This window comes from Protopterus annectens, chromosome 8.part0, assembly GCF_019279795.1.
Source record: "Protopterus annectens isolate FY-2018-M chromosome 8.part0, PAN1.0, whole genome shotgun sequence".
In the NCBI taxonomy this organism is placed as follows: domain Eukaryota; kingdom Metazoa; phylum Chordata; order Ceratodontiformes; family Protopteridae; genus Protopterus; species Protopterus annectens.
The window spans coordinates 1,410,499,131-1,410,525,628 of record NC_056741.1 but is presented as its reverse complement, the minus strand read 5'-3'; the positions used below and the strand labels follow the sequence as shown (position 1 = coordinate 1,410,525,628).

Genomic DNA, 26,498 nt, shown 5'->3' with positions numbered 1-26,498 from the left:
AGGAACTAAAAGCACAACTGGAAGTGGTCAAAACTTTTTCAGATTTAAGAATGTTATTTGGTCTTAATAAATATGCAAAAGCAACTTTTAAAGCAGGAAAGCTACAGCACCAAGAAAAATATCAGTTTGGGACAGGAAATGATACAAAAGAACTTGAGCAAGAGAGAGTGCATAAGTATTTGGGAAGTGATGAGGCTCAACAATAAAACATGAACAAATACGAATAAAATTAGTACGAAATATTTTAGAAGACTAATACTGAACACAGCGCTGACATCAGGAACCAAGTCCAAGTTGTAAACCAATTTGCTTTTCCTGTCATAACTTACAGTTTTGGAGTGACTGACTGGCCCCAAATGTGTTGGATAGGTTGGACAGGAAAACACGAGGATGCTTCATGCTCATCAAATGATTTATAAAAATCAGTGCATACTGAGATTATATATTCCCCATTCTGAAGGAGCTATGGGCCTCTTCAAAACTTATTACATGTACAGATCTACAATTGTGGGACTGCATACATAACTGCTGACATCACAAAACCCAAACACAGTGAAAGTTTGGAAACATGAGGAGATCAAGTCTAAAATGACTCCCCTGCTTAGTTTACCAGAAGCATACTGACATCAAGCGGGAATGAAAATCACACCAGAAGTTGATAAAAATCAGGCAGCAACTGAATCTGCCAAAAAAAAAAAACAACAGAAAGAATTTAAGGTGAAGGATCAGATGAGAAGGCAAGAAATGTGGAAAATGCATAAATATAGTTGCAAGTGCAGAAAACTCTTAGAACAACCTCATGTTGATCAGGATCGAACACAGGAAAGGTTAAGGAGAGGTGATTTCAAACCAAAAGACAAAAGGTTAATATTGGCGGCCCAAGACAGTGGACTGCGTACATGTGTTGGTTTAAAAAGTCCATTGACCATATGGAAGAAACAGATAAATGTAAGTTTTGTAAAACAGAATTGAAAACAGTTGCACATCTTGTTGCTGGTTGTGATATACTAATGGCAGAAAGACTATATACAAAAAAGCATAATAATGTGGCAAGACTGTTGCATTGGGGATTGTGCAAACACAATACTGAAGTAGCTGAAAAACACAAGAAACATGAGTTTCAAAGCATCACAGAAAATGATGAAGTTTATATCACATGGTATCATCCATTACCAACAGTTCAAAAAACAGACGCGAGAGAAAACCAAATATAGTAGTCCATGAAAAGATGACAAAAGTAGCATTGATCATTGAAATTGCTACACCCAGTGACTACAGTGTCTGATGTAGACAGATAAAGCCACAAAGCCATAAAATATCAAGATTTGCAGGCAGAAACGAGGTCAATATGGAAGGAGGGTACCCAGACAGTTCCATAAGTAGTAGTAGGTGCAATGAGTCTTATAAAAAAAGAATCTACAGTCATACTAAGACGTGTTACTTATACATGTAACTCCATACAAATTGCAGAAATGGTCATTACTGAGCACATTGCAGGTACTGCGAAGATCACTTCTGGCTAACATCAAAGACTGAAACAATACTAATTTTATGAACTTTAATCATATTTTGACTTAAGAATGGGGTCCATTCCCATTGTGGTATTAGGAACCCAAAAGACTTGGAGAAAGGAAAAATTAAAAAAAGGACACAAACAGCCTCCAAAAGGGCCTGTCCCAAACCAATAGCTGGTGTCATAACCATGGACTAAATCTAAATGTTAAGTGAATAAGCACATCCTTCAGCACACGACTCCCCTTGTAATAGTTGCAATAATTAGAAATCTAGGAACACATGTTGATAATGAACTGTCCATTGATTACCAACTATCAAACGTTTTGGCAAAGTCCTTTTTAATCACACAGCTTATATCCATGGCCAAGATGTAGTTGATCCACTGTACTCAGCACTCATTTGGATAATCACAGAGTATAATGCCCCTTTCAGTATGTGTGTCCAAACACATGAATGACCACAATGTTTTCAAACTAATAATATCAAGGGTCAAAATCATAAAAACTATGCAGACAATCTCAAATCCTTACCCACTTTTCTAGCATCATATACACTACTGACAGGAAACCTCTGACTCACATATAGAACGTCAACACTCTATTCTGTCAAATCAATTACACATTTATTAAGTCTAAAACTGCTTAAGAAATCTCAATTTGTTTTGCAAAATAAACAGAACATGCCTGTATCACAACAATACCATTTCTATGGGACAGCCTTCCACTCCACATAAAGCTAATTACTTATCTTATTCTACTCAAACATAACTTTAGCACCCTGGCCCAAATGTACAGGGGAAATCTGTAAATGCCTCCACCTTGTTCACCCCAACTCTGGGTTATTCATATGCAAAATGTAAGGGTTAGAAACTTCCATGGTAATGTAAGGCTAGGCTTCTTGCGATCCTTCCCTGACTGATAGCCTAATAAATAACTATGAACTTATGACAGGTACCGACTTACAAAGCAGAATTAATGCCAAAACCTTAAAAAAAATTTTAGTTAATGCGTACTTCACATGCCTCCACCAGGCCAAAGCTTTTGGCAAAATTCCTCAATCAGGCATAGTAGAAAAGCTAAGTAATCTAGGTATAAACCCCATGTCACTCACTGGACTGCCAAATGACTCACAGATAATCAAAATAGGGGAGGTTATCTCCACAAAGAGACCAGCCACCAATGGAGTCCCCCAAGGTTCTGTGCTGGGAACTCTCCTGTTTGGCATCTACTTTTCTGAAATATAAGCCAATACCAAGGAGGTCTGGTTAACGAAGTTTACAGATGACTGCAAGCCAGGAGCAGTTATTAAATCCCCAAATGACTTAGCCATCCTGCAGGAAGATTTGTATCAAACAAAAAAAATGGTGTCAAAATCATGGACTGAAACGAAATGCCAAAAACTGCATTATAATACCCTTTGTAAAGTCATTTACCCTAGGGAATGACCACGCTGACAATATAACCCTAACAGTTGACCCACTTGTTTGGGATTTGGAAAATTATGTGGACAGTGATGCAACTTTTGACCAACATCTACCATTGCAAAAAAGTCTGTGTTGCACAGCTTATTAACAAAGTGATTGTGTGTAGATCTAGGGATGTCATTACTATCCTTTACTCAGCAATCATTAGGCCAGTCTTTGAATAGAATGCCCCCTTTAGCATGGATCTGTCCAAACACATGCAACTGGAATGCCCAGAGAGCTACCTTACTAATTAAAGGTTACAAAGCCTAAACATGTCCTACCATGGACTGACTTAAAGCTCTGTCACTATACTTGGTATTCTACAAACTGCTAAGAGGTGACCTGTGTCTGCCATACAAGGCATCTTCTGACCAACTACTGATGGATTTAGTGCACATCAGCAAGTCAAATTGCATCAGAAAATTTAAGTCTATGGATCTAAACCAGTTCTGCAACATCAATAAAATGGTATGGAAGGACAGGTATATCTCGCAGATGATACCACTGCTGTGCAACAGATTCCCCATCCACATAAAACAAAGTTCATCCCTGTTCATATTCCAACATAATTTGGATCTATGGATAGAAAACAGAAAATGTACCCCAGGACTGTCCCCTGTACTACTAACAGAAGCAGCTCCTAAATGCTTTATCATGGGTCCCCTCAAATTATCTACGGTATGATCCCAGTTATTCTCATCAGGGGGAATATGTAATAATCGACCATGGGATGGGTAAGACCAATCTATAACCCAATGGGATATGTTATTTCAAGCACAAAAAGGGGAAACTGGTTAGGCTTAAAAGGGAACACTAGGGCAGCTAACCTAGTACTTACCTATGAACTTCTAATGTTTCCTAAGAAAAAATTTTGCCTGAGGATGTTTTGAAGGCATGACTAATCAGCCCTCTAACCCTAAATAAATAAGAGGGATCCTTAGTTACTGAGAATTATGGGTAAAGGGATGTCTAAGTGTCTAATGTGGTCTGGAAAAGTTTTAGAAGCAGGCTAAGTCCTACAGGCCATACTCTGACAGGTGAAGGAGATAAAACTTAAAATCACATCCACTGTTTCCTATCCTGCGGCACGTTTAAAGACAGTAAGACCTAATAACCTGTTTTGGAGGACTGCAGGCTGTTATATTACTTAACTGTTTTTTTCTGATTCTATACTGAATTTTCTGTTTGAAAACCTCTGCTCAAAAAGCAAATTAAAATAAAATACAAAAGCAAGAAGCATATGTATTGCAGTGATTTAATCAGTGAAGACTACAGGCAGTAATGCCAAAAGAATTGGTGAAAAAGAAATGTTTACTGAGGAAACCTACCAATATTTAATAAAAGGATGTATATTTTTGCTTAGTGAAACATTTAGAGACAGAAGCAAAGTTGTACTATACCTGAAATCCTCAAGATGTTTCTGCACCTCTGGCATTACGACCTCCTGAGCCGTCTGTATGTACTGCCGGTACATTTCTTCCTGTATCAGCTCCGGTCTACGTTTTTCTAGAAAAACAATGATGTGAATATTTAAAAAGCAGTGCATACAGCAGTTAGCAGATTTGTTTGTGCATGCATATTTTATATGAATACTATTAAATATATCAGTTAAACACACACAAGCACTCACACATACATGGACACACACACACGTACATTACAATACACACATATATGTATAGATCTACTTCACTTGACCTAAAACTCATTTGACTGACACCCATATTTGACATGCACCCAACTGACCTAAATTTCATCTGACTCCCATTTCACAGACAGCTTACAATGCTGAATTTCAACATACTAAATCTTAAACCATAGACAAGCACACCTAGAACACCAATAACTAACCCTTTCAAGAACTTAAAAACTACTTACTTACCCTCTTAACAGAAACAGGACAATGTACAACCAAACTAGGTGGGGGGGGCTACGCCATCCTCACCCCCCCAATGTGGGGGGCTGTGACCCCCCCCACACACCCTAACTATATATACTAACTCCAGGATCGCACTACAGTAGGGAAAAGAGCATCTACTTTTAACTTGCCTTACAGTACTCTACACGCTGCCACTACTGCTGAGAACTCACAAAACATTCGCCAAATTACCTTAGATCTTCTTCTTCTTTTGGCTTTTCCCGGTTAGGATCGCCACAGCGGATCACCTGTCCGCAAATGATTGGCAGTGGAGTTTTACTTTAGATACATCCCATAAAAATGTAGAGACAAACTCATATTTAGAAACACTACAATACTACTTTCTACATGACTATCAGAATTCTAACAGTCAGTACTATAAGTTACAGTAATTCTTTTTATCACAAACAAGTCACAGGTGAAGGAAAACCCACAACAAGTCTATACCTTACATGTCGGTGAAATGGTAGTCAGTCAAATGAAATTTAAGTCAAATGGGTGCCAGTCAAATGAATTTTAGGTTAAGTAATAAATATATATATATATATATATATATATATATATATATATATATATATATATATATATATATATACACACACACACACACACACACATATACATGACTCAGTTGAATTGAAATGGTCATATCACTGCATTCCCAAAAGGCATAAGGAATGGTACTCAATCATAAGTAGAGAACTACTAACTGAAGTTTAATTCTTCCACCAAGCTCCCCAAGAAGAGGTATTCCAGAACTCATCACAACCATCTTAGCTACATGGTAGGTTACTAAGTACAACAATCTGAACGACATGATTTAAATCTCAATTTATTCCTCAAATAAGATTGAATATTTTCTGATTGGGATGGTCCTTCTGTATTTAATGGTCCATATCCTGTTATATATATATATTTGTTGGTGATGTGTGTGTATATGCATACACACACACACACACACACACACACACACACACACACACACACACACTATAAATACACATTCGGTAAATGTTTTTTGCATGTATCCTTGTTTATGGTATAGATGCTGTTCATATTTAACACCCTATACTTAGTTTCCTTGTGTTGTAAACCACCCAACAACTGACGACCACACCTCCTTTACAGGTTTCCATAACCTAGCCAAGTCCATAAGAAGGCACAAATGAAATCTCCAAACAAATAAATAAATTACCCTTTTACATTCCCCCAAACACTTCTGGAAATAGGTTAACCACCTTCTAAGAAAACCTCCTCATGATACCCTGTCGAGAAATACTATTCACTGTTATATAAAGTACAGTTTTGTATCTACCATAAATGTAGATGTTCGAGGATCCATATTGCTGCAGTCATAACCTGTGGGTAGTCCGCTGTCCTCGGTCGGCCCGAATACCAAAGTGTTAGGGCTGGCGTCGGTCATAGTCGTTCAGATCTGACGTCAGTACGCAGTGGTACTAAAGCGCATGACCGACACCATATCCTCAGTCTTTCTTGCCCCAGATGTCAGAAGGCCTAAAAAGAAAAGGCCATAGCCAAAAATAGAAAATACCCAACCACCAATATAGAAAAATAATTACCCCAAAAGCAACACAGCAACCCCAAACTACAGAGGGGAAGGAGGGAGGGAAAATTGGACTGCAGCAATGTGGATCCTCGAACATCTACATTTATGGTAGGTACAAAACTGTACTATGTTCTTCGTCTCACATTGCTGCAGTCATAACCTGTGGGTAGAATCCCAAAGCAAAGGAAGGGAGGTTGGCAACATTAAAAAGCATTAGGAGCTGCTAACATGCCCTGTAAAACTGCAGTGGCAAACCCAGCCCTAGACTTGGAATAGAGAGGGAGATGGTAATGTTTAGTAAAAGTGTGCACTGAACTCCAAGTAGCCGCCTCCAAAATATCCTTAGTAGCTACTCCCCTTAAAAAAGCAGTAGAAGTGGCAGTAGCCCTAGTGGAATGAGGTCTGATCCCAGCCGGAACATCCTTTCCATGATGAGAATAACAAAAAGCAATACAATGGCCAATCCACTTAGAAATAGTTTGCTTTGAAACAGCTTTTCCTTGTGAACCCAAAGCAAAAGAAATGAATAACTGTTGAGTCTGCCTGAACCCTTTAGTTCTGCTCAAATAATAGCGTAACTGCCTGTGAATATCCAAAGAATGCAAATTTTTTTCCCCTTTATTTTGGGGATCAGCATAAAAAGTAGGCAAATGAATAGATTGGTTTAAGGCCACATTAGAAACAACTTTAGGCATAAAAGTAGGGTTAGTACGCAGGGATACCCTATCCTTATGGAATATCAGGAAGGGTTCAACTGCCATTAGAGCCTGTAATTCAGATACCCTCCTAGCAGACGTAATGGCCAACAAAAAAGCAGTCTTCCAAGACAAAAACTTCAACTCAGATGTAGCTGCAGGTTCAAAAGGAGGTAAGGTAAGCTTTTCCAACACAAAATTGAGATCCCAGGAAGGAGTAGGAGCTCTACGTGGGGGTCTTATGTTCTTTGCCCTCTAAGAAATTGCTTAAACAAAGGGTGAGAAAATAATGGTGGGTCACAATCATAGTGAGCAGAAATGGCTGCAGCATGAACTTTCACGGAGGAGAAAGACAAACCCTTGTCTAATAATTCTGTAAGGTACTGTAGTGTAACACTCAAATTAGGCACTGAAACATCAAAGCTCTTTGCTGTGCTCCAAAGAAAAAATCTCCTCCATTTATCAGCATAAACTTTCCTAGTACTAGGTCGCCTGGCTTCCAATATGACATTCAAAACTTGTTGAGGAAGCTGCGACCCCCCAGGGTCTAAAACAGAATATGCCAGGCTGTCAGATGCAGGGACTGTATCTTGACATTGAGGAAATGATTGCTTGCCTGGGACAAAAGGTGTGGAATTGGTGGCAAAGGCCAAGGAGGCTCCTGTACTAAACTCCTCAGCAGAGGATACCAGTGCTGACGTGGCCAATCTGGAGCTATTAGAATCATGCAAGGCTTGTCCTGTCTGACCTTCAAGAGCACCTTGGGAAGGAGAGGCAGAGGAGGAAAATCATAGACGTGAAGGTTGTTCCAACTGAAAGATAGAGCATCCACTTTCCAAGCTTTTGGGTGAAACATCTTTGTGCAAAATTTTGGCAGTTGGAAATTTAGTGGAGAAGCTAACAGATCTATGTCTGGAGTTCCCCAAGCCACTGTCAACTGTTGAAATACATGAGGATCCAATTTCCACTCGTGGGGATCCACCATCTGTCTGCACAAAACATCTGCTAAGGAGTTCTGTGCTCCTGGCAGAAACCTTGCTTGAAGAGTGACGTGTAAACTCAGAGCAGTCTCCCACAAAATCATAGCTTGTCTGCAAAGAGGGTACGAATGGGTTCCCCCCTGCTTGTTGATGTACCACATGACTGTTGTGTTGTCTGTTTGAATCAACACCTGTCCCGGTTGAAGTAGATCCTTGAAAGCCATCAGTGCAAATTGGACTGCTAACATCTCCTTCATGTTGATATGCAAATGCTGTAGTCTGGGAGGCCACGTGTCTTGAATCCATTTCACATTGAAGTGTGCTCCCCAAGCCATGTCTGAGGCATCTGTCGTTAAAATCTGACTCGCCTCTGGTCGGGTCACAGAGAGTTCCTTGTTTAGGTGACATTCCTGAGCCCACCACAAAAATTCCTTTTGGATGCAAGGTATTATCTGAATGACAGTGTCCAAATCGTGGCAGTGTTGAGTCCATACACTTTTGAGATACCATTGTAGCTTCCTCATATGTAGTTTGGCATTGGGAAGTACCAGAATACAAGATGCCATGAACCCCAAGGCTTGAAGGACTGTCCTTGCAGTCAGCCTGGACAGTAGGGATAAGTGCTGGAAGTATAGGGGAAGATTTCTTTGTTTGTCCGGGGTCAAAAAAGCCATCTGAGAGGCTGTATTCAGTCTCACTCCCAGAAAGCACATGTCCTGAGAGGGTACTAGACTGGACTTTGTTTCGTTCACAGAATACCCTAGGCACCTTAAAACTGCCATTACATACTGTAGATGCTGAAGTAACTTGACTTTGTCTTGAGCAAGAATCAGGCAATCGTCCAGATAAGGATAAATTTGTATTCCTCTTAGTCTTAAGAAGGCTATCACCGGAGCCAGGACCTTTGTGAACACCCTGGGCGCAGTAGATAAGCCAAAGGGCAATGCAGAGAACTGATAATGAAAAGTACCAGCCCGAAAACACAGGAACCTCCTGCAGCTGGGCCTGATAGGAATGTGAAGATAAGCCTCTTTGAGATCCAGAGTTACCATCCAGTGATCTTTGCCTAGCAGAGGCAGAAGTTGCTGCAAAGTTAACATCTTGAACTTTGGAATGTCTAGGTATGTATTGAGAGTGGACAAATCCAGAATTGGCCTCCAAGTGTTTCCTTTCTTTGGCACAAGAAACAGGCGAGAATAAAATCCTAGGCCTACTTCCGACGGAGGTACCACCTGGATAGCCCCCATTTGTAAAAGTAAAGAAATCTGCTTGTGAGCCTCCAGTCTTTGCTGAGGAGGTACGTCCGGCATGCCTTTGAAAGGAGGCAAGGTGTGAAAATAAAACTTGTAGCCTCGATTTATAATGTCCAACACCCATTTGTCCTGGGTGACCAAAAGCCAATTTTGCTTGAAAAGTGCCAACTTTCCTCCTAGAGCAGCTGCCAGACAGGAGGAATCTGGCAGCTGGAGATACAGGTCATTGGGTCTGTTTACAAAAAGGCTGACCCCTGCCCTCACCAGAAGATTGTGCAGGAGAACTCCACGTCCTAGGTCTGAAAGAACCCTGAGCATGAGCTCTGCCCCTACCACGTCTAGATCTGCCCTTAGACTGAAAATCAGAAGAAGGATAAGCCCATCCTTTTGCAGGCCAATTTCTGCTAAACTTAGGGGGCTGCACTTGTAAAAATTCCTTAACCGTCTGCACGGACTTAGCTTTGTCTTCCATTTTCTTCAAAACTGACTCCACAGGAGAACCAAAAAGAACTTCAGATTGAAGGGGAGCATCCAAAATTCGAGCTTTAACATGCTCTGACAAATTCTGATCCTTAAGCCAGGCGTGCCTACGAATAACTGAACCAGTGGCAGCCACCCTGGAAGAAGCCTGAAGAGCATCAAAGCCACACTGCAAGGAATGCTTACCAACCTGATCAGAGGCATGAACTAAGTCCTGCAATTTCTTACACTCTATACCCTCAGCTAAAGTATCTACCTTAGATTTCAACTGACTTAACAGAAAATTCTTGTACTTCAGCATATGAAACTGGCAATTTAAAGCCCTCATAGCTAGCGTGGAGGAGGTATACACTTTTTTACCCCACCTATCCAAAGCTCTAGAATCTTTATCCAGAGGAACTGGATTCTTAACTACAGAAGCCCTGACACCCTTAGGTCCCTGACTAATAGTTTCCGGGTCAGCTCTAGGACTCTTATACAAATATTTATGAGCCTCTGGAACTCTGTAATACCTGTCTGGCTTGACAGGGGCAGGGGGTAAAGAATCAGGATTAAGGGAAGCTTCAGAAAAAACATCCTGAACAACATCCAAAACAGGGGGAATAGCCAAAGGCCTATGTTGTGGTAAAAACAAAAATTCCCTAAGCCTCTTACGAGAATCTGAAAAATCCTGACCTTCCCACTTAAAATGCTCCCTCATGGAGTGCAGGGTTTCAGAAAAGGAAAAATCCTCTGGAGGAGAAGCAGAAGGACAGGAATCCTCTGCATCCGAATCAGAATAGGGAGGAAAATCCTGAATGTCCTCAGCTGAAGACTCAGAGTAATCTGAGGAATGCTCCAAACCTTCCACCTCTGTCTCCACCCTAGGCCTCTTATCTGGAGGGGGCATAGAACCTCTGATTAAGGTAATCAAATCCTCTGCCATTTTCAGCATATGTTTTTTAGGAACAGAGCCTGAAGAACTAGGGCTGATACCTGTGCCAGAAAGACCAGGTCTAGCTTTAGAAGGGGATTTAGTGACAGAAGTAGAAGGCCTAACAACCTTATGTAAAGAAGGGACTACAGAAACCTGAGAGGCCCCCTCGGCCTGACCTAACTCCTGAGAGGCCAATTCCTGTAAGATTAAAGGCTCCCCCTGTGATTCAGCTGAAACCTCGGCTGGATCCACAGATTCAACCGTAGTTTCCAAAGAACCGGCGTCCGCAACGGACGACTCATCCTGCTTAGACTTTAACGATTTATCTTTTCGCTTCTTAGCGGTAGCGGGCGTCGGAGGGTCCGACGGCATATTGTAGTTACACCGCTTACCGAAAACAAGTCTAGCACAATCTAACCTACGTTTAATGGTGCGCTTATTAAATCTAGCGCAAAAGCGACACCCGACTACGTCGTGCTCAGGCCCCAAGCAAGGAATACAGAGAGAGTGGTAGTCCCTATGAGGTATCTGTTAACCACAAGAAATACAATTATTAACTTTTTCTGACATCCGGATTTAACTGAGGCAAGAAAAGACAAAAATATTCCCCAACGGGGTACTTAGCCCAACTTGGTCTTCGGTCTGAAACTCAGAATACGAAAATTTCAGGACGCCGAACGGCACTTGCAAACGCTGCTTCTGCTTCGGACCATGCGGCAAGAAAGACTGAGGATATGGCGTCGGTCATGCGCTTTAGTACCACTGCGTACTGACGTCAGATCTGAGCGACTATGACCAATGCCAGCCTAACACTTTGGTATTCGGGCCGACCGAGGACAGCGGACTACCCACAGGTTATGACTGCAGCAATGTGAGACGAAGAACATCAAAACTTTCTCCCCAAGACTGCATTAAAGAAGTTAGCAATCGCCCATCAATAAACTCAATGCTTTCCACAGATTATGCTTGCCCACCCACCACCATTCATCCCCCACTTCCAGTTCAAATGCATACATCCCAAAGTTGTAGCTATTCCACTTGAAAACAGTTCTACTGACACCCCTCCTTGATCTGACAGTGTAAACTCCCAGTTCACATATCATTGCAGAGATCATGTGCGTTTCCCTCTCATCCCGATATACAATCCATGCCAAAGGTTTAGAAAACTGCTTTAATTAAACCCCCTACTAAAGCACACCAACCCAAAAGGTAAACAACTTCTAACCAATATTCATCTTCCCAATTCCGGGCAAACTTATAGAAAAAGAATAGTTGTGTAAAATCTTAACATAACCACAGGTGTCCTTCTCTTCCATGTTGCAGTATTCATACTGTGGGATTTCCCACCTCAGGTGACCTGACGTCGGCTCCTATATAAAAGCTTAAGCCTGGCTGCTGTAGGTGTGTGGGACATCACACGCAGGGCCATAAACCAGGGACCATAAATGTGACGTCTGCATGCTCAGACCTCAGAACTTGAAGCCTAGGATAAGGTGTATACAAAAAACAAGTTGAGGCTAAAGAGCAAATGTCCCTGAAGGGCTGTACAGATTAGCCTGTAGGGAGTGGATACAGCAGTCAAAGACCAATCATCCAGTAGAGATATCAAAAAAGGGGGTATGGAGGATGGGAAGGAATACTGCAACATGAAAGAGAAAAACATCTATGGTTACGGTAAGATTTTATACAACTATTCTATGTCCTTCTATTCCTATGTTGCAGGATTCATACTGTGAGAGAGTACCACAGCTAGAAGGAGTGAAGGAAGCGAGCAGAGGTAGAGGATTCCAAGAATCCCTGTAGGATTGCTCTGGCCCTGGAGACCTGGTCTAGCTTGTAGTGTTTTGTGAATGTGTGAACTATAGACCAGGTAGCTGCTTCCATTATGGAGGTTGTGTCCACCCCTCTAAGAAAGGCCTTGGAGGTAGTCATGCCTCTAATCATATGAGCCCCAACTTTTTGAGGCAATTGTTTGCCATGATGCGAGTAGCAGAAGAGAATGGATTTTCTGATCCAAGAGGAAATGGTTTGTTTGGTGACGGCCTTAACCAGGGCCCTGGGGTGGAAAGAGATGAAGAGTTGATCAGATTTCCTTAAGGACTTAGTTTTGCTGAAGTAGAATCTCAGTTGCCTGTGTAAATCTAGGTAATGAAGGATCTCTCTGTGGAATTGTTTGCAGAGGGGAAGAAGGTAGTTAAGTGAATGGACCAGTTTAAGGATAGTTCGTTCAAAACTTTGGGCATGAAGGAAGCGTTTGTGCGCAAGATAACCCTGTCATTGTGGAAGGTGGTGTAAGGAAGACAGACCAAGAGGGCCTGTAGTTCAGACACTTTTCTAGTAGAGGCAATGGCCACTAAAAGAATGGTTTTCCAAGTGCACATTTGTAGAGAAGCTGTGCTGGCTGGCTCAAAAGGCAGTAAGATGAGTTTTTCCAGCACAAAATTGAGGTTCCCAGGGAGGAGGGATGAGTTTTCTTCATGGTCTGATATACAAAACCCCTCTCAAGAAAAGTTTAACGTCCAGTCTGGAAAGCAGAGGTGGTTTTAAGGGCAAGCAGGCTGAAATGGCAGAAAGGTGGACTTTCACTGAAGAATATGCTAGTCCTTCCTTAATGAGCTCACATATACAGCCAAGGACAAGGGAGGGCTCCGCTTGAAAAGGATCTCTGTCCTTAAGGGAACACCATATTGAGCATCTCTGCCATTTAGACAAATAGTTTTTCCTAGTAGTTGGCTTCCTGGCCTCCCTCAGGACTGAGAGCACATCCTCTGAGTAGTGTTGTCTGACAGGGATCAAAAGTTAATCACCCATACAGTTAGGTGCAGCAGAGACAGCTGAGGGCGAATGAGAGTTCCTTTTGTTGCATTAGTAGGTCCACCTTGTGGGGTAACTTGTGGTGATTGCCCTTGGCTAGGGAGTGAAGAAGGGGGAACCAGTGTTGTCTTGGCCAATAGGGGGTCACCAACATGATTTTTGGTTGTTCCTTCTTGATTTTCAGAAGGACCTTTTGTATTAGAGGGAAGGGAGGAAAAGCATACAGGAACATTCCCTTCCATGGAAAGCTGAAGGCATTCACTCTCCAAGCTAGAAGAGTGTAATCCCTGGTGCACAAGGTTTGTAGTTATCTGTTCTGGGGGGAGGCAAACAGATCCACTTGAGGAGTGGCCCACTGGTGGACGATGTCTAGGAAGGAAACCCTGTGCAACACTCATTCGTGTTTTAGACAGGATGTTCTGCTAAGAAAGTCTGCTCGTTTGTTTTCCTGAGAGGATGTAAGAGGCCTATAGGAAAAGGTTGTGGTTGGCTGCCAGATCCCACATTTGTAGGGTTATCGGGTATGACTGGCAAGCCTTTGTTCCTCCTTATTTGTTTAGGTACCACATGACAGTTGTCTCTGTCACTATGTGGAGTAGCCCTGGTTACAAGATGTGAAGTAAAGCTTTTACAGCCAGCAAGACATCAATCATTGCTCTGGCACTGATGTGTTGCTTTTGCTGGGCAGGGGTCCAATACTGTTGTACCATGAAATCCTGTAATGTTGCTCCCACCCTAGGTCTGATGCATCTGTGTGCATGGATTGGGTGGTGGTGGTGGGGAGTTGTAGAGGAATGCCCTGGTTCTGTAACATTTGCAGAATCCACCACTGCAGTTTTGTTTTCAGGCAGGGCAGAAAGGGTATAAGTTCGTCTAGTGGATGTTGGCTCTGAGACCACACATTTAAGTACCATTGGAATTTTCTCATGTGCATCCTTGCTAATGGGAACATGGGAATAGTGGCTGCCATGAGACCCAGAACTTGCAGAAATGGTCTTGCAGATAGGTGAGATACAGAAAGTAGGTTTTGAAATTGGAAGAGAGACTGCACTTTGTCTGGTGGGAGGAAGAATTTCATCAGGTCTGTCCTGATTCTGCAGCCCTAGGAATATTTTGTCCTCTTGAGGAAGAAGAGGGGATTTCTGAAGATTTAGGGTGAATCCCAAGTTGTGGAGGAGAGACATGGTGAACTTGAGATAAGTTTTTAGGGTGGACTCTGATTCTGCCAGAAGGAGAATGTCATCCAGGTAAGGGTCTTCATCTGTTGGAAAAAGGGAAGCAGAGGGTAATTGCCTAGACTGTCTATCTGGTGATACAGCAATAACTGCTGGGTCAGCCAGGGGACGTTTCACCAGAAATTTCTGGTCATCAGACACTTGTAAAAGTCTATCCAGCCTTTTAGGGGCCAGAGGTTGGGAATCTAGGTTCTTGGAGACAGAGTTAAAGGTATCCAGGAAAGCTGGAAACAAAGGTAGAATAGCTGAAGGGGATGGTAACTCAAATTGCAGAAGTTCAAAATATCTTTTCTGGGTGGCTGACATTAAGGCAGCATCTGACTTGAAGTACTCTTCCATTTTGGTAATAGTTTCACCAAAGGTAATATCCTCTGGTGGGGAATCTCCCTCAACAGAGTCTTCGTCTGGAGAGTAATAGTCCACAGGTGAAGCAATATGGGAAACATAGCCACTAGATTCCTCAGAAGAGGAGTAGGATTGCTCAGGTTTTTCCTCTTCTTCTCCCTGATGAGTAGTGGTTAAAAGTAGGGAGGAAGCAGAAGTTGGCCTGGGGCTCAGCACAGGTATGTTGGTAGGTGCAGGGCTAGAGGGCCTAAAGGCCGTAAAGGCCTGCATTAGTGAGCGGGCAAACGACTGCTAATCTGGAGTTCCTTGACGCGTAGGGCTCAAGTGTTGTCTTTTGTTTTTTTCTTTGTTGGCATGGGCTTAGGGGTAGGTTTAGAGACACAGGCCTTGGCTGGAGCAGGAGAAGTCTCAGTCGGCCGACCAAGTGTTGGTTCCCTCTCGACACCGGTTATGGCCAGCATCTGGCTAAACTCCACGGATGTGCTTTCCATGACTGCAGAAACATAACCGTCGAACCCGACTGAGTAATTGGGTGTCCCTTGGCCCCTAAATAGGTAGTCAGTGGGAGATCAGATGGCGGAGCGGCATCAGAAGGCCTGGAAACCTTGGCTTTCTTCCTCGGTTGTTTGGCTTGGGCGGCCAACTCGGGATCCATCCTGAGAGTGAGGCATTTTGCTCTCATTTTCCAAATACAAGTGCAGCCAGTCGGCTGCGTAGGGGTCTTTAGCATGAAGGACTGACAAATGGGGCAGGCCTTATAGTCATGCTCCTTTCCTAAGCAAAGCACACACTGGTTGTGAGAGTCTTTGTGCGGTACCTGGCGCCTGCAGTTACATTTGCTCTTTTTGTCAGACATCGGCTAAAGGGGAATTTACAGCAACCAAACTCAAGTGTATGTAAAAGAAAAAATCTCCAATGGAGTACCTATCTTTAGAAGTCTTTGGTCGTAGGAGCGAAGCGGTCAAAGTATCATCATTTGAGGTGTGTGCGTGTGTGTGTGTGTGTGTGTGCGCAGACGTTACATTTATGGACTCTGGTTTATGACCCTGCGTGCGACATCCCACACACCTACAGCAGCCAGGCTTAAGCTTTTGTATAGGAGCCGACGTCAGGTCACCTGAGGTGGGAAATCCTACTGTATGAATACTGCAACATAGAAAATAGAAGGACATCAACGGTTCTAAGAGTTAACCTAGTTGTTCAGGATTTGGGAAGTTAATGTGGCAGCCACCTAACTTTTGACCAACACTTGCCCATTGTAGTAAGAAAGTCCTTCAGTATCACACAGCTTATAAAGAACAGGATTATGTCTTGATCTAGAGATGCCATTGTCCCCCTTTACTCAGACCTCATTAGGCCAATCAATGAATATAATGACCCATTGGCATGTATCTGTAGAGACGCAAGCAACTACTTGAATACCCACAGAGATACCTTACTAAAAGGATGCAAGGACTAAACAACATAACCTACATGGACCGACTCAAAGCTCTGTTAGTATACTTGATATCCTACAGACTTGCTAAGAGTTGATGTGTCTGCCATACAAGGCATCCTCTGGCCCATTACTGACGGATTTACTGCACATCAGCAAGTCAAATGGCATCAGAAATACTCTGTTTAGGGATCTAAACCTCTTCTGCAACACTGACAGAATGATTTGGAGGGACAGGTTTACCTCATGGAGGATACCGCTGCTATGGAACAGACTCCATCCACATAAAACAAACTTCATCCTATCCATACTCAAGCCCAACTTACATCTATGGTTGAGAAAAGAAATATCCCAGGATTGCCCCCTGTACTACTAATGGACAGAGGCAGCCCTTAAAATGCTTCATTCCATGCATGGGTCTTCTCAAATTATATATGGTATGATCCCAGTTATTCTCATTAGAGGCAATATATAATTATCGACCATGGGATGGGGTAAGGCCCATCTATAATCAAATAGGATAGGGTTACTTTGAGTAAAAGAGAGAAACTGTCAAAGCTAAAAATGGCCTGCAAAGGCAGCTAGCCTAGTATTTACCCATGAACCTATAACAGATAGTCTAGCCAATGGTGCCACTAGCTCTCCTCCAAACAGCATGGATTCAGGCCTGAATGAAGTAATACAACAGCACCTTGATCTATAACAGAATACATCCTGCAAAACTCTCCGATAGTGGCCTCTGTACAGATTCCCTATTCATAGACCTGACAAAGGTAGCTGACCTTATTCACCACTCTTCAAAATCTGTCTAGCTGTCTCTGGAAACCTTTCTCAAGAACAGACATTTCAGAGTTAACATGGGATCCTCCCCACCAGAATCTGCATCAGTTACCAAAGGTGCACCACAATAATCCATTCCTGGCCACTTAAGTTAATAGGTTCATAAGTGTTTACTAGGCTAACGACCACAAGGGCCTTTTTAAGCCTAGCCATGTTTCCCAAATCTCTGACCAGTTCTGATACCCTTGATGAGTGTAAGTAGGGGCCTGGGAGATGAACCATTTACAGGTTGTGTGTGTCCAATGGAGACTTAAGGTGCCAAACGAGGGATAAACTTCGGTTCCCCATCCAATTGTACAAGTTGTACTTGAATTGGGTTAGACAGGAACTCTGCTTCACATGGATGGGGAGCCTGTTCCATAGACGGGGTAGTCTCTGGGATACACATTTGTCTCTACAGCAGGTCCTACTGATATTACAGGCAAGGTTTACGTCTTCAGAATGGGTAATTCTGGTGCTGTTTGTTTTGTGGATATGCAGGAGGTCCATCATAGCGGGGTCTGACAATGCTCTGTATGCCAGGCACAGATCTCCCCTCAAACGCCTATAGGAGACACAATGCAGCGATAAGGCCTTCAGGCAGTCTGCATTAAGATATTTTACTTATGCTCCGCATTCTTTTAGTGAGGAACTTCTGAAGACATTCCAATTGTTGGATATGCCTGCTTAGGTACATACCAAAGGGGGCACTGTACTCAATGATAGGTCTGATGAATGCTGAATACAGTGGAACAATGACTTCTTTGGAGTTAGATGCCATACCTCTGTTTATAATTTGTGCAATGCAGAATGATTTCCTCACTACAGTAAGACACATGATGGTCAAAGGCTAGATTGCTTTCTCGATGTGTCCCTAAGTGACTAATGGGTAAACTATAAGGAGTATGTTGTCAATAGGACAGCTACCAGGAATGGATGACTTCCCAAAGAATCCTATTATGTATTTTTTGGCATTTAATTTTAGTCCATGGCTCTGACACCAGTTGTCTGTCTGTGTCAGCTCCTCCCAGAGGACATCAGTGTCAGTGTGGGATTCAATGACAGCTCCTAATTTGCAATCATCTGCAAATTTAGCAGCCAGAGACCACTGACATTGGCCTTGACTTCTGAGAAGTAAATGCCAAAATAGAGCGGTCCAAGGACTGATTCCTGAGGGACTCTACTTGTGACTGGTCTCTTTGTAGATGTGGACTCCCCAATTCTAACTTCCTGGGACCTGTCTGTGAGCCAGTTGGCTATCCATCAGGTGATATACAAGTTTGCACCCAATCTCTTGAGTTTGTCAACAATGCCCAGTGGGGTATTGTGTCAAATGCCTTGACCAGGTCAAGGTAGGCAGTAGGAACCATTTTTTCCTCATCCATTGCTTTAGTTATCTTGTCAAAAAATTCCACGAGGTTCTGTAGGCATGATCTGCCCTTGACGAAACCAAACTGGGTTGGGTCTAGTGTCTGGAGGTTTATTATCTCTCTATTGATCATCTCCATGATAACTCTTTTCCAAGGCTTTACATCTAAGACTAGTGAGACTTATGGGTCTGTAGTTCCAAAGGTCTGTAGATGGCCCACCTTTGTGCAGAGGGATGACTGTTGCCATTCTTCATTCATGAGGCACAAAGCCTGTTTTCATGCTACAGTTAAATAGTAACTGCAGACACCCTGATAGGTCATGTTTCATGCTATTTAGAAGGCATCCTGAGATACTGTCTGGGCCGACTGATGCAGTGTTCTTGATCTTAGAGCATTAAGGACTTGTTCCCTAGTGATAGTGTGTGTGTGTGTGTGTGGGGGGGGGGGGAGTTGTACTTGATTTCATTTCCTGAGGGAATGCTGAGGGGGAGAGAAGAGTAAAGCTGGAGCTGAATTTATTACCCAGGAGGTTTGCTATATCTTCTGGCTCAGTGCAGGTGGCTCAATTTACAATGATCTCTGAACACAACTGTGTGTACTGCCTTTGAGGTTCCAGACATAGCTAAAGAATGTGTTGTGGTTGCCTTTGGCCTAGGTGGACAAACTTACTTCAAATTTGGATTTGGTAGATTATTTGTCCCCTGACTTGTTTGACTAGTTTGATGGAGTGCTTTTAGCCTGCTGGGTGCTGCACCTCCTAATTTTTGCTATGATTTTCTTCCCTCTGTTATACAGCCTAGTGATTTTGTGATTCCACCAGGGTGGCTTGTTTTTCGAGTTACTGCTGTACTTCATCCTGGTAGGTACACCTGCCTCTATGCAGCTATTAACATTCTTGTGTAGCATTTCGGTGAACAGCTCTACAGAGGCAGCATTGTTCTCAGGGTTTATGGGGGCTTGAAATTTTGCCAGGCTATCACTTAATAGCAAGAGGTTAGCCTTACAGTAGTTCCTGAATATTCCAGGTTTAGCTGGGGGTCCAGGTTTTATTTATACTTCAAGAGAGACCATTTTACAGTCTGACCTTAACAGGGAAGACATTACGGGAGTGAGGGGGTGAAGCACTCTCCCATTTTAGTGAAGACCAAATCCAGTATGCCTGCACCCCTGGTTGGTGTACTGACTATCTGGGTCCAGGGAGTTTGTGTTTACATAATCCAGGAATCTCTGTGCATGTGTGTTTGGTATCGTACAGGATTCTCAGTTAATAGTGGGGTAAATTAAAGTCACCCATAAATATGGTATTGGGTTGGATGGTTAGTGTTTCTATTAAGTTTAAATACATGGTATGGGTTTCCTAGGTCATAGAGGGGACCTATAGCTTGCAAGGAAGTGGTGTTGGATTTTGCCTATGGTGATTTGAACATGGAGCAGCTCAAGTGCATTGCTCTGTTTGACCAGCCTTAAAGTACATCTATTTCTGATGTAAATAGTCACACTTCCACCTTTAGTCCCTGCCTCTGAAGTAGCTGATCTAAATCTATGGAAGGCATTATAACCGTGCACTGTTGGTGTGCTCTCTGTGGCTTTAAACCAGGTCTTAGTGACTGCACAGACATTAGCATTCTCTAGGTTGAAGAGAGCTTCTAGGGAGTGGAATTTTTTGTTTAGACTTCTAACATTGAACAGTAATATTCTTTTGACCTTCCCATCTCTGACTTAGACTTTATGCTGATGATATGGTCATTTACCCATCACATCAACATTCAAGGCAAACTCCAGTTGGAATTACATGGGCTCCAACAGCAGTTTCACTACTTCTTGACTACTAACTTCTCAACCCCACCAGGATCAAAACTATCCTTTTTGGAACTCAACAAAAAATTCATCAAGCACCTGATCCGTCTTTGACTTGCACAACTATTTCATACAGACAACACCCCCACCTCCAAATATCTAGGATTATGACTTGATCAGTCACTAAACTTCCATTTTCACATACACAAAGTGACAGCCAAATTAAACTCCTTCCTCTTCTGGGCCAAAAATATCTTCCCTTTTCTATCTCAACCAGCCAGAGCAGCTACTGTCAACGGAGTTCTCCCTTCTCAACTTGAAAAAGGACTTCTAATTTTTGTTTCTGCCTCCAAGAAAAAACTGTCTCATACCCAGAACCATCTCTAGCAGCATCAGTCAATTCATTGCAAACTCACCTCTTTGTGAGCATCCCTGTTATCACCCTAGAAACAGCCAAATGGCTAGCCATAAAATAAAGAGATATCACCTACGTTTAGGATCCCAGCTCTACAAACTGCTTTCAGCGCCACACATTACTTCCCTTACAGCTAAACCTCATGAAAAAAAAGCTCCTCATACAAACCCAAGACACAGCTCAGAAGCCACACCAACTTTCATTACCCCTAGAACCAAACTCCACAGCACTACACATTCTTTCTCCTCTCAGGTGCCTAACTCTTTGCCAAGCTTATCTGAAAAGCTCCACTTAAACAGGGCATCAATGACATTATACACTGTTTAATGATCACATCACTAGTTTGATTAGCATACGGTTGACAGTTAAATGACTGTTATAAGTAGAATAATCATCAAATGCCTGGTGTAGTATAACAGTTACTTACCAGGCTACTGATCTGCTTGGATCTTAAACATAGCCTTACAACATCAATGTGGTTTTTATTCCCTATATTTTGGATATGAATACCAGAGAGAGATAAAAGGATATGCTGGTATATTTACAAATTTCCCTTATGCATGAGGAAAAGGGGTGTTAAACCAGGAGTGAATCTGTGGTTAACATAGTCATCCAAATTACATTTTGAGTACAGTAAGAAAAATACTTTATGTGGAGTGGAAGACAGGTCCATAGCGAAGGTATTCTCTTTGATGCATACCTATCCATCCATAAACCCCTTTGTTCCCAATTTTGCACACGAGGTCAGGGTGTTACTTCAACTGTGAACTATCTAGAGCAGGGGTCTCAAATTTAAATGACCACTGGTGCTATATGACAACTAGCAAACTCAACAAAGGCCACAATCTCCAAGAAAAAGGAAATGCAGATAGTGTAGCAGCTTCCCTCATCTATAATTACTCTAGTTGGTGGGCTGCTTGAGGTCCAAGGGCTATGGGTTGGAGATTCCTGATCTACAGCCAATTTTGTAAAAAAAGATATAGATCCCTTGAGAAGACTATTATAATACCACTGGATTTGCAATGGAGTAATATGTCTAACAGACTTAGAGTCTGTTGAAGCTCTATATGCGAGACAGAGGTCACCTTTCAGTACCCCTTATGATACTGTGGAAGAGGACAAGGTTTTCAGATAGTTTACATAGTTTTTACGATTTAGACACTTTATATTTTTGTGAGAAAACACCGAGGTTATTCCAGTTGTGACAAGTGTTGGGAAAGACACAAACTGAACAAAAAAGATATGTACTCACCATGACATTCCATCTGTGTTGTCCATTTTTATTCTTCAACAGCTGGGTTCGGATCTGATCCTCTGATCTGACACTGCCCACCTCTTCCAGACTGTAGAATACTTTACTCAATCTCCTCCCTTTATCCATAATACCCCACCAGCCTAACATACCTCAGATCTAGTTTGCTTCCAATGTGGCAGACAGAGCAGTGATGATTTAGAAAGGAATGGAAACTGGAGCTCAAATAAGGAACAGAGGCTCCTACAAATCTCTTCAATCTCTCCAGAAGTAAAAGGAGGAGGGAATGGGTGGGTGGGGAGTTGAGAACAACACAGACAGAACGTTATGGTAAGTATATAACTATCTGATATTGCCCATTTTCATTCAGCCCATAGCTACTGAAATCCCTGGACAACTCTAAGGAAAGATATTCAGGAGCACCATCGAGCCAAAGGCTGCTCTTCCCCTAGAGACCAGATACAGTTTGTAATGAGCAATAAAGGTAGGAGGATTAGCCCAAGTTGAAGCTGCACAAACATCATCTAAGGAAATTCTAAACAAAAAGGCTGACAAAGTCACCACAGACTTTGCGGAATGGAATCTAAGAAGTTTTGGTAAAGGCAAACCCACTTTCTCATAAACAAAGGTAATATAATCAGTTAACCATTTTACCAAGGTCACTTTAGATAGCGGTTTGCCTAGTTTTGAATCAGAAAAGGAAACAATTGCTCAGATTTTCTTAAATCTTTGGCTCTGTGAAGGTAGAAACATAACTGTCTGTGCACATCCAAAAGACGTAACACATTATCCTTTACTTGAAAAGTTAAGACAATGCTTGAAGTTCTTCAGAGCAGACATAGCCAAGAGTTCAACGGGTGGTTAAGTCAAAATCTGAAGAACAATACTTAAATCCCAAGGAGGAGTAGAATCCTTTAATGGAGGTCTAAGAAGTAGGCACTCCTGAGAAAGGATTTACAAAGCTTTGAGGAAGCCAAGGTAAAAGGGTGGAAATGTAATGAAAGGGAAATAAAGAAATAAACTTACTGAAAAGTGAAGATTAGCGGGGAAAAATATTTTAACCCAAAACTCGAGAGCTCACAATCCATGTCTCTTTGCAATGACAGCAAACGATATCTGAGCTATGTTAGGCTGGTGGGGCATTATGGGCAAAGGGAGGAGCTTGAGAGTTCAAGTACTCTACGATCTGAAAGAAGCAGCAGAGTTGGATGAGGATCTGATCCGAACCCAAATGTTCAGGAATTAATGAAAATGGACATCAGATATGTCCATTACACTCAATGATGACCCTAATGAGAGCCATGTAAAGTGGAATGATTAAATCCCTCAGTGCAAGACCTTTAGATATAAGGATTATATTTAATTGTAAGTCACATTCTCTATATCACTGACTGTTCCAGCTGGTGAGTAACTTGCTATGAATATTCAAACATTTAACACTGGAATATTGTTTTTTTTTCTTTTCTTCCAGTAAATGACCCAGCAACCAGTTATAACAAATTGACAAGGCTGTACCTGTCACTCTCTCTCTCATTAAAGAGAATTTCCTAGAAGGAGAGAATATAGTGACCTTAGAAGAGGTTACAGTAAACTACATGGTGTGTGTGGCCCAGGCCCAAGACCCACCTCCACCAATAAATAATTGCAGGTGAATATGGGCAATATCAGTGAAAGTTAAGTAAAAGATCTACAACTAAAACACCTATACCACCAGCCAAAGAGGAAAAAGGACTTCCTCCACTCTCCTCTCAAGTACCACATTTAAGTGGCAACATCCTGAAAAGGTCCAAGGCCCAAATCACATGTAGCTGCACACAACTAATGAAAAACCTCTTCATAGCCTCCTGTATGCTGGCAGCAGGACATGTGGACAGCATCACAGAGTTGTAAGCTGGCTCATCTTGTACTATAATCACCTCTTCCACAGTTGAAAAGCAAAATAAGTTAAATGAATAAATGTCCTTTCTCCAGTAATGACAATCCTCACCTCCTTCCTAAGGAATGCCAGGTCTTCAGTGTCCCTCGACTCTTTTGAGGAACAAACAAAAAAAAACATATCTTCTACTTTTAAATCTCTTAATAAGTGGTTTGCTACAAATTGTACCACACATGAAGAATAAGCAAGTGCTTCAGTCCTGAAAGCAAAAGCAGTATTTCAATTCCATACCGGTATTTAACACCTTGCACCTAAGGTGGCTGCCCTCTTCCCCCTAGCCTAATTACTCTTCTGTAGCATTAACACCTCTTAAGTGTGGCAGGGACCAAATCCCTTGCTCATGCCCTGTTGGTGCTCATGGGCAGATGTGCAATGAGCACAGCTTCGGAATATTATCTGCTTCAACCTATGACATAACCCACAAGATGTCCTGCCTTCTTGCAAGCAGACACCTTCTTTTTACTCTCTAGTCTACCCTAAAGATCCTGCATGGAATAAGCAAGCCCAAAGACATACATCCTTACCCTGCCCAAAAGGAAAAATGAATAGGCATGGTCTTACCACTGCCCCACCTGTCTTCAACATTGTTCGGTCTGCTAACTTAACCACGTCATCTGGACAGTAGCCAGTCAGGGTAGCATCCCCCTAAGCATTTATCTAAGCTAAGGAGTTGATTATGTACCATGTTTTTACACCTAAAAATCAATTAAATGTATAGAGTAATTGAGTATCATGACAAATTCGTTGAAAAACTGAATAACTTTTCAAACGGTCTCAGGTGTGTGTGTGTGTGTGTGTGTGTGTGTGTGTGTGTGTGCGTGTGTGTGTGTGTGTGTGTGTGTAGAAAGTATGTCAGTCCTCTGGTCAAAAGTGAACTTCTTAGAATGGGGAAAAAAATACTGTGTATGATAAAAACAGTAGATTGCACATTCCACCTTTTTCATATATATATATATATATATATATATATATATATATATATATATATATATATATATATATATAATTAGCAGGGGGTATGGGATGCAGGGGGGCTTGTTCCTCCATTAAAAAATATATATATTTTTCTGTTTAGTTATGCTCAATCAACTGCAGATGAATTTAGTGAGTGTATGACTACATGTCATACACCTATATCTTTATCTATAGCTATATATAACACGTGTGTATATATACATTAATGTGTATGCATATGTACATATAATATACATCTAAAAGTATTTAGTTCTACAATGCTGTGGTCCACTAGCTTTTGGATATTTGGCTCACAACAAATATACAAGTGTTCTGGATGACAACTTCAATGTATATTAGAATAGCTTCTTTACTTTGGTAGTATAACATCAGAATTAAAAATTTTTTTTTTTTTAAATCACATTTTCTGTCATTTTAAATGTTAACGGCCAAAACACAGTTTTGGCAAGTGCAAACATCATGCCCTTACATTTCAGATGCCACTGCCACACTGCCATCTGTGCAAAGGCTGAGTACACTTTGTGCTGTTTATTTCATAAGAAAATCTGAAAGCATTACAGATATATGACCAACGTTTTAGACATGGACAAATTTAGGATAGAATGCCCCAGACAAACTACAACACTTCCAAAACAATGATATTTGTGTCTTTCGGCTTTTCCCGGTTAGGGCTCGCCACAGCGGAACTCTGGTCCGCTAATGATTGACAGTGGATTTTTACGTACCGGGTTACCAGCCCTGACGCACAACCTTCAACGAAGGCACGCCCCATTCACGTATGCCTCCACACAGAAGACGCTCTAGCTGTGAATCGAACGGGACAACGTCTTGTGATGAGGCGACAACGCTACCACAGCACCACCACCGCAGTATCTTAGGTTGAAAAAGTAGCTATCAGTTTTGGTCAGGTTAACAAATATAAAAGCTTATCAAAACACAAGGATACAGTATAACATGCAGTCTAACTATATGGTATATTTCAGTAAAAAAAAAAAAAAAAAAAGATATTTTAACTGTTGAATAAAAAAGATTTTTAATTAGAATTAAATGATGCAGTAGCTGCTGCCTTAAAATTAGGAGCATGATGTTACATTAGTTAAGCGTCCCAAGTATAATCTATACAAATACTTCATGAACACAGAAACATTTCTGAAAAAATATCCTATTTTCAGATGTGGAAATAAGTAGTCAAAAACAGTTATACATGCACTCATGAGGTCACAACCTGTTTGAGAATAGGTCTAGAGTGCTTCAAACCTATATTCTTAAACTGTGTTGATTATTTTCATCAAGACACAAATCACACAGGCTTTTAA

The 26,498-nt window shown here is 41.8% G+C and overlaps 1 protein-coding gene across 2 annotated transcripts in view; it reads right to left on the bottom strand.

The window, feature by feature from the left end:
* Positions 1-26,498, bottom strand: part of ARHGEF12 (Rho guanine nucleotide exchange factor 12) — a 3,716,336-nt gene that overhangs the window by 2,030,652 nt on the left and 1,659,186 nt on the right. For both annotated transcript variants that reach the window (XM_044081016.1, XM_044081015.1), the window contains one exon: positions 4,381-4,486. In XM_044081016.1, coding sequence (XP_043936951.1) covers positions 4,381-4,486 — 106 coding nt within the window. The remainder of the gene's footprint in view (positions 1-4,380; positions 4,487-26,498) is intronic.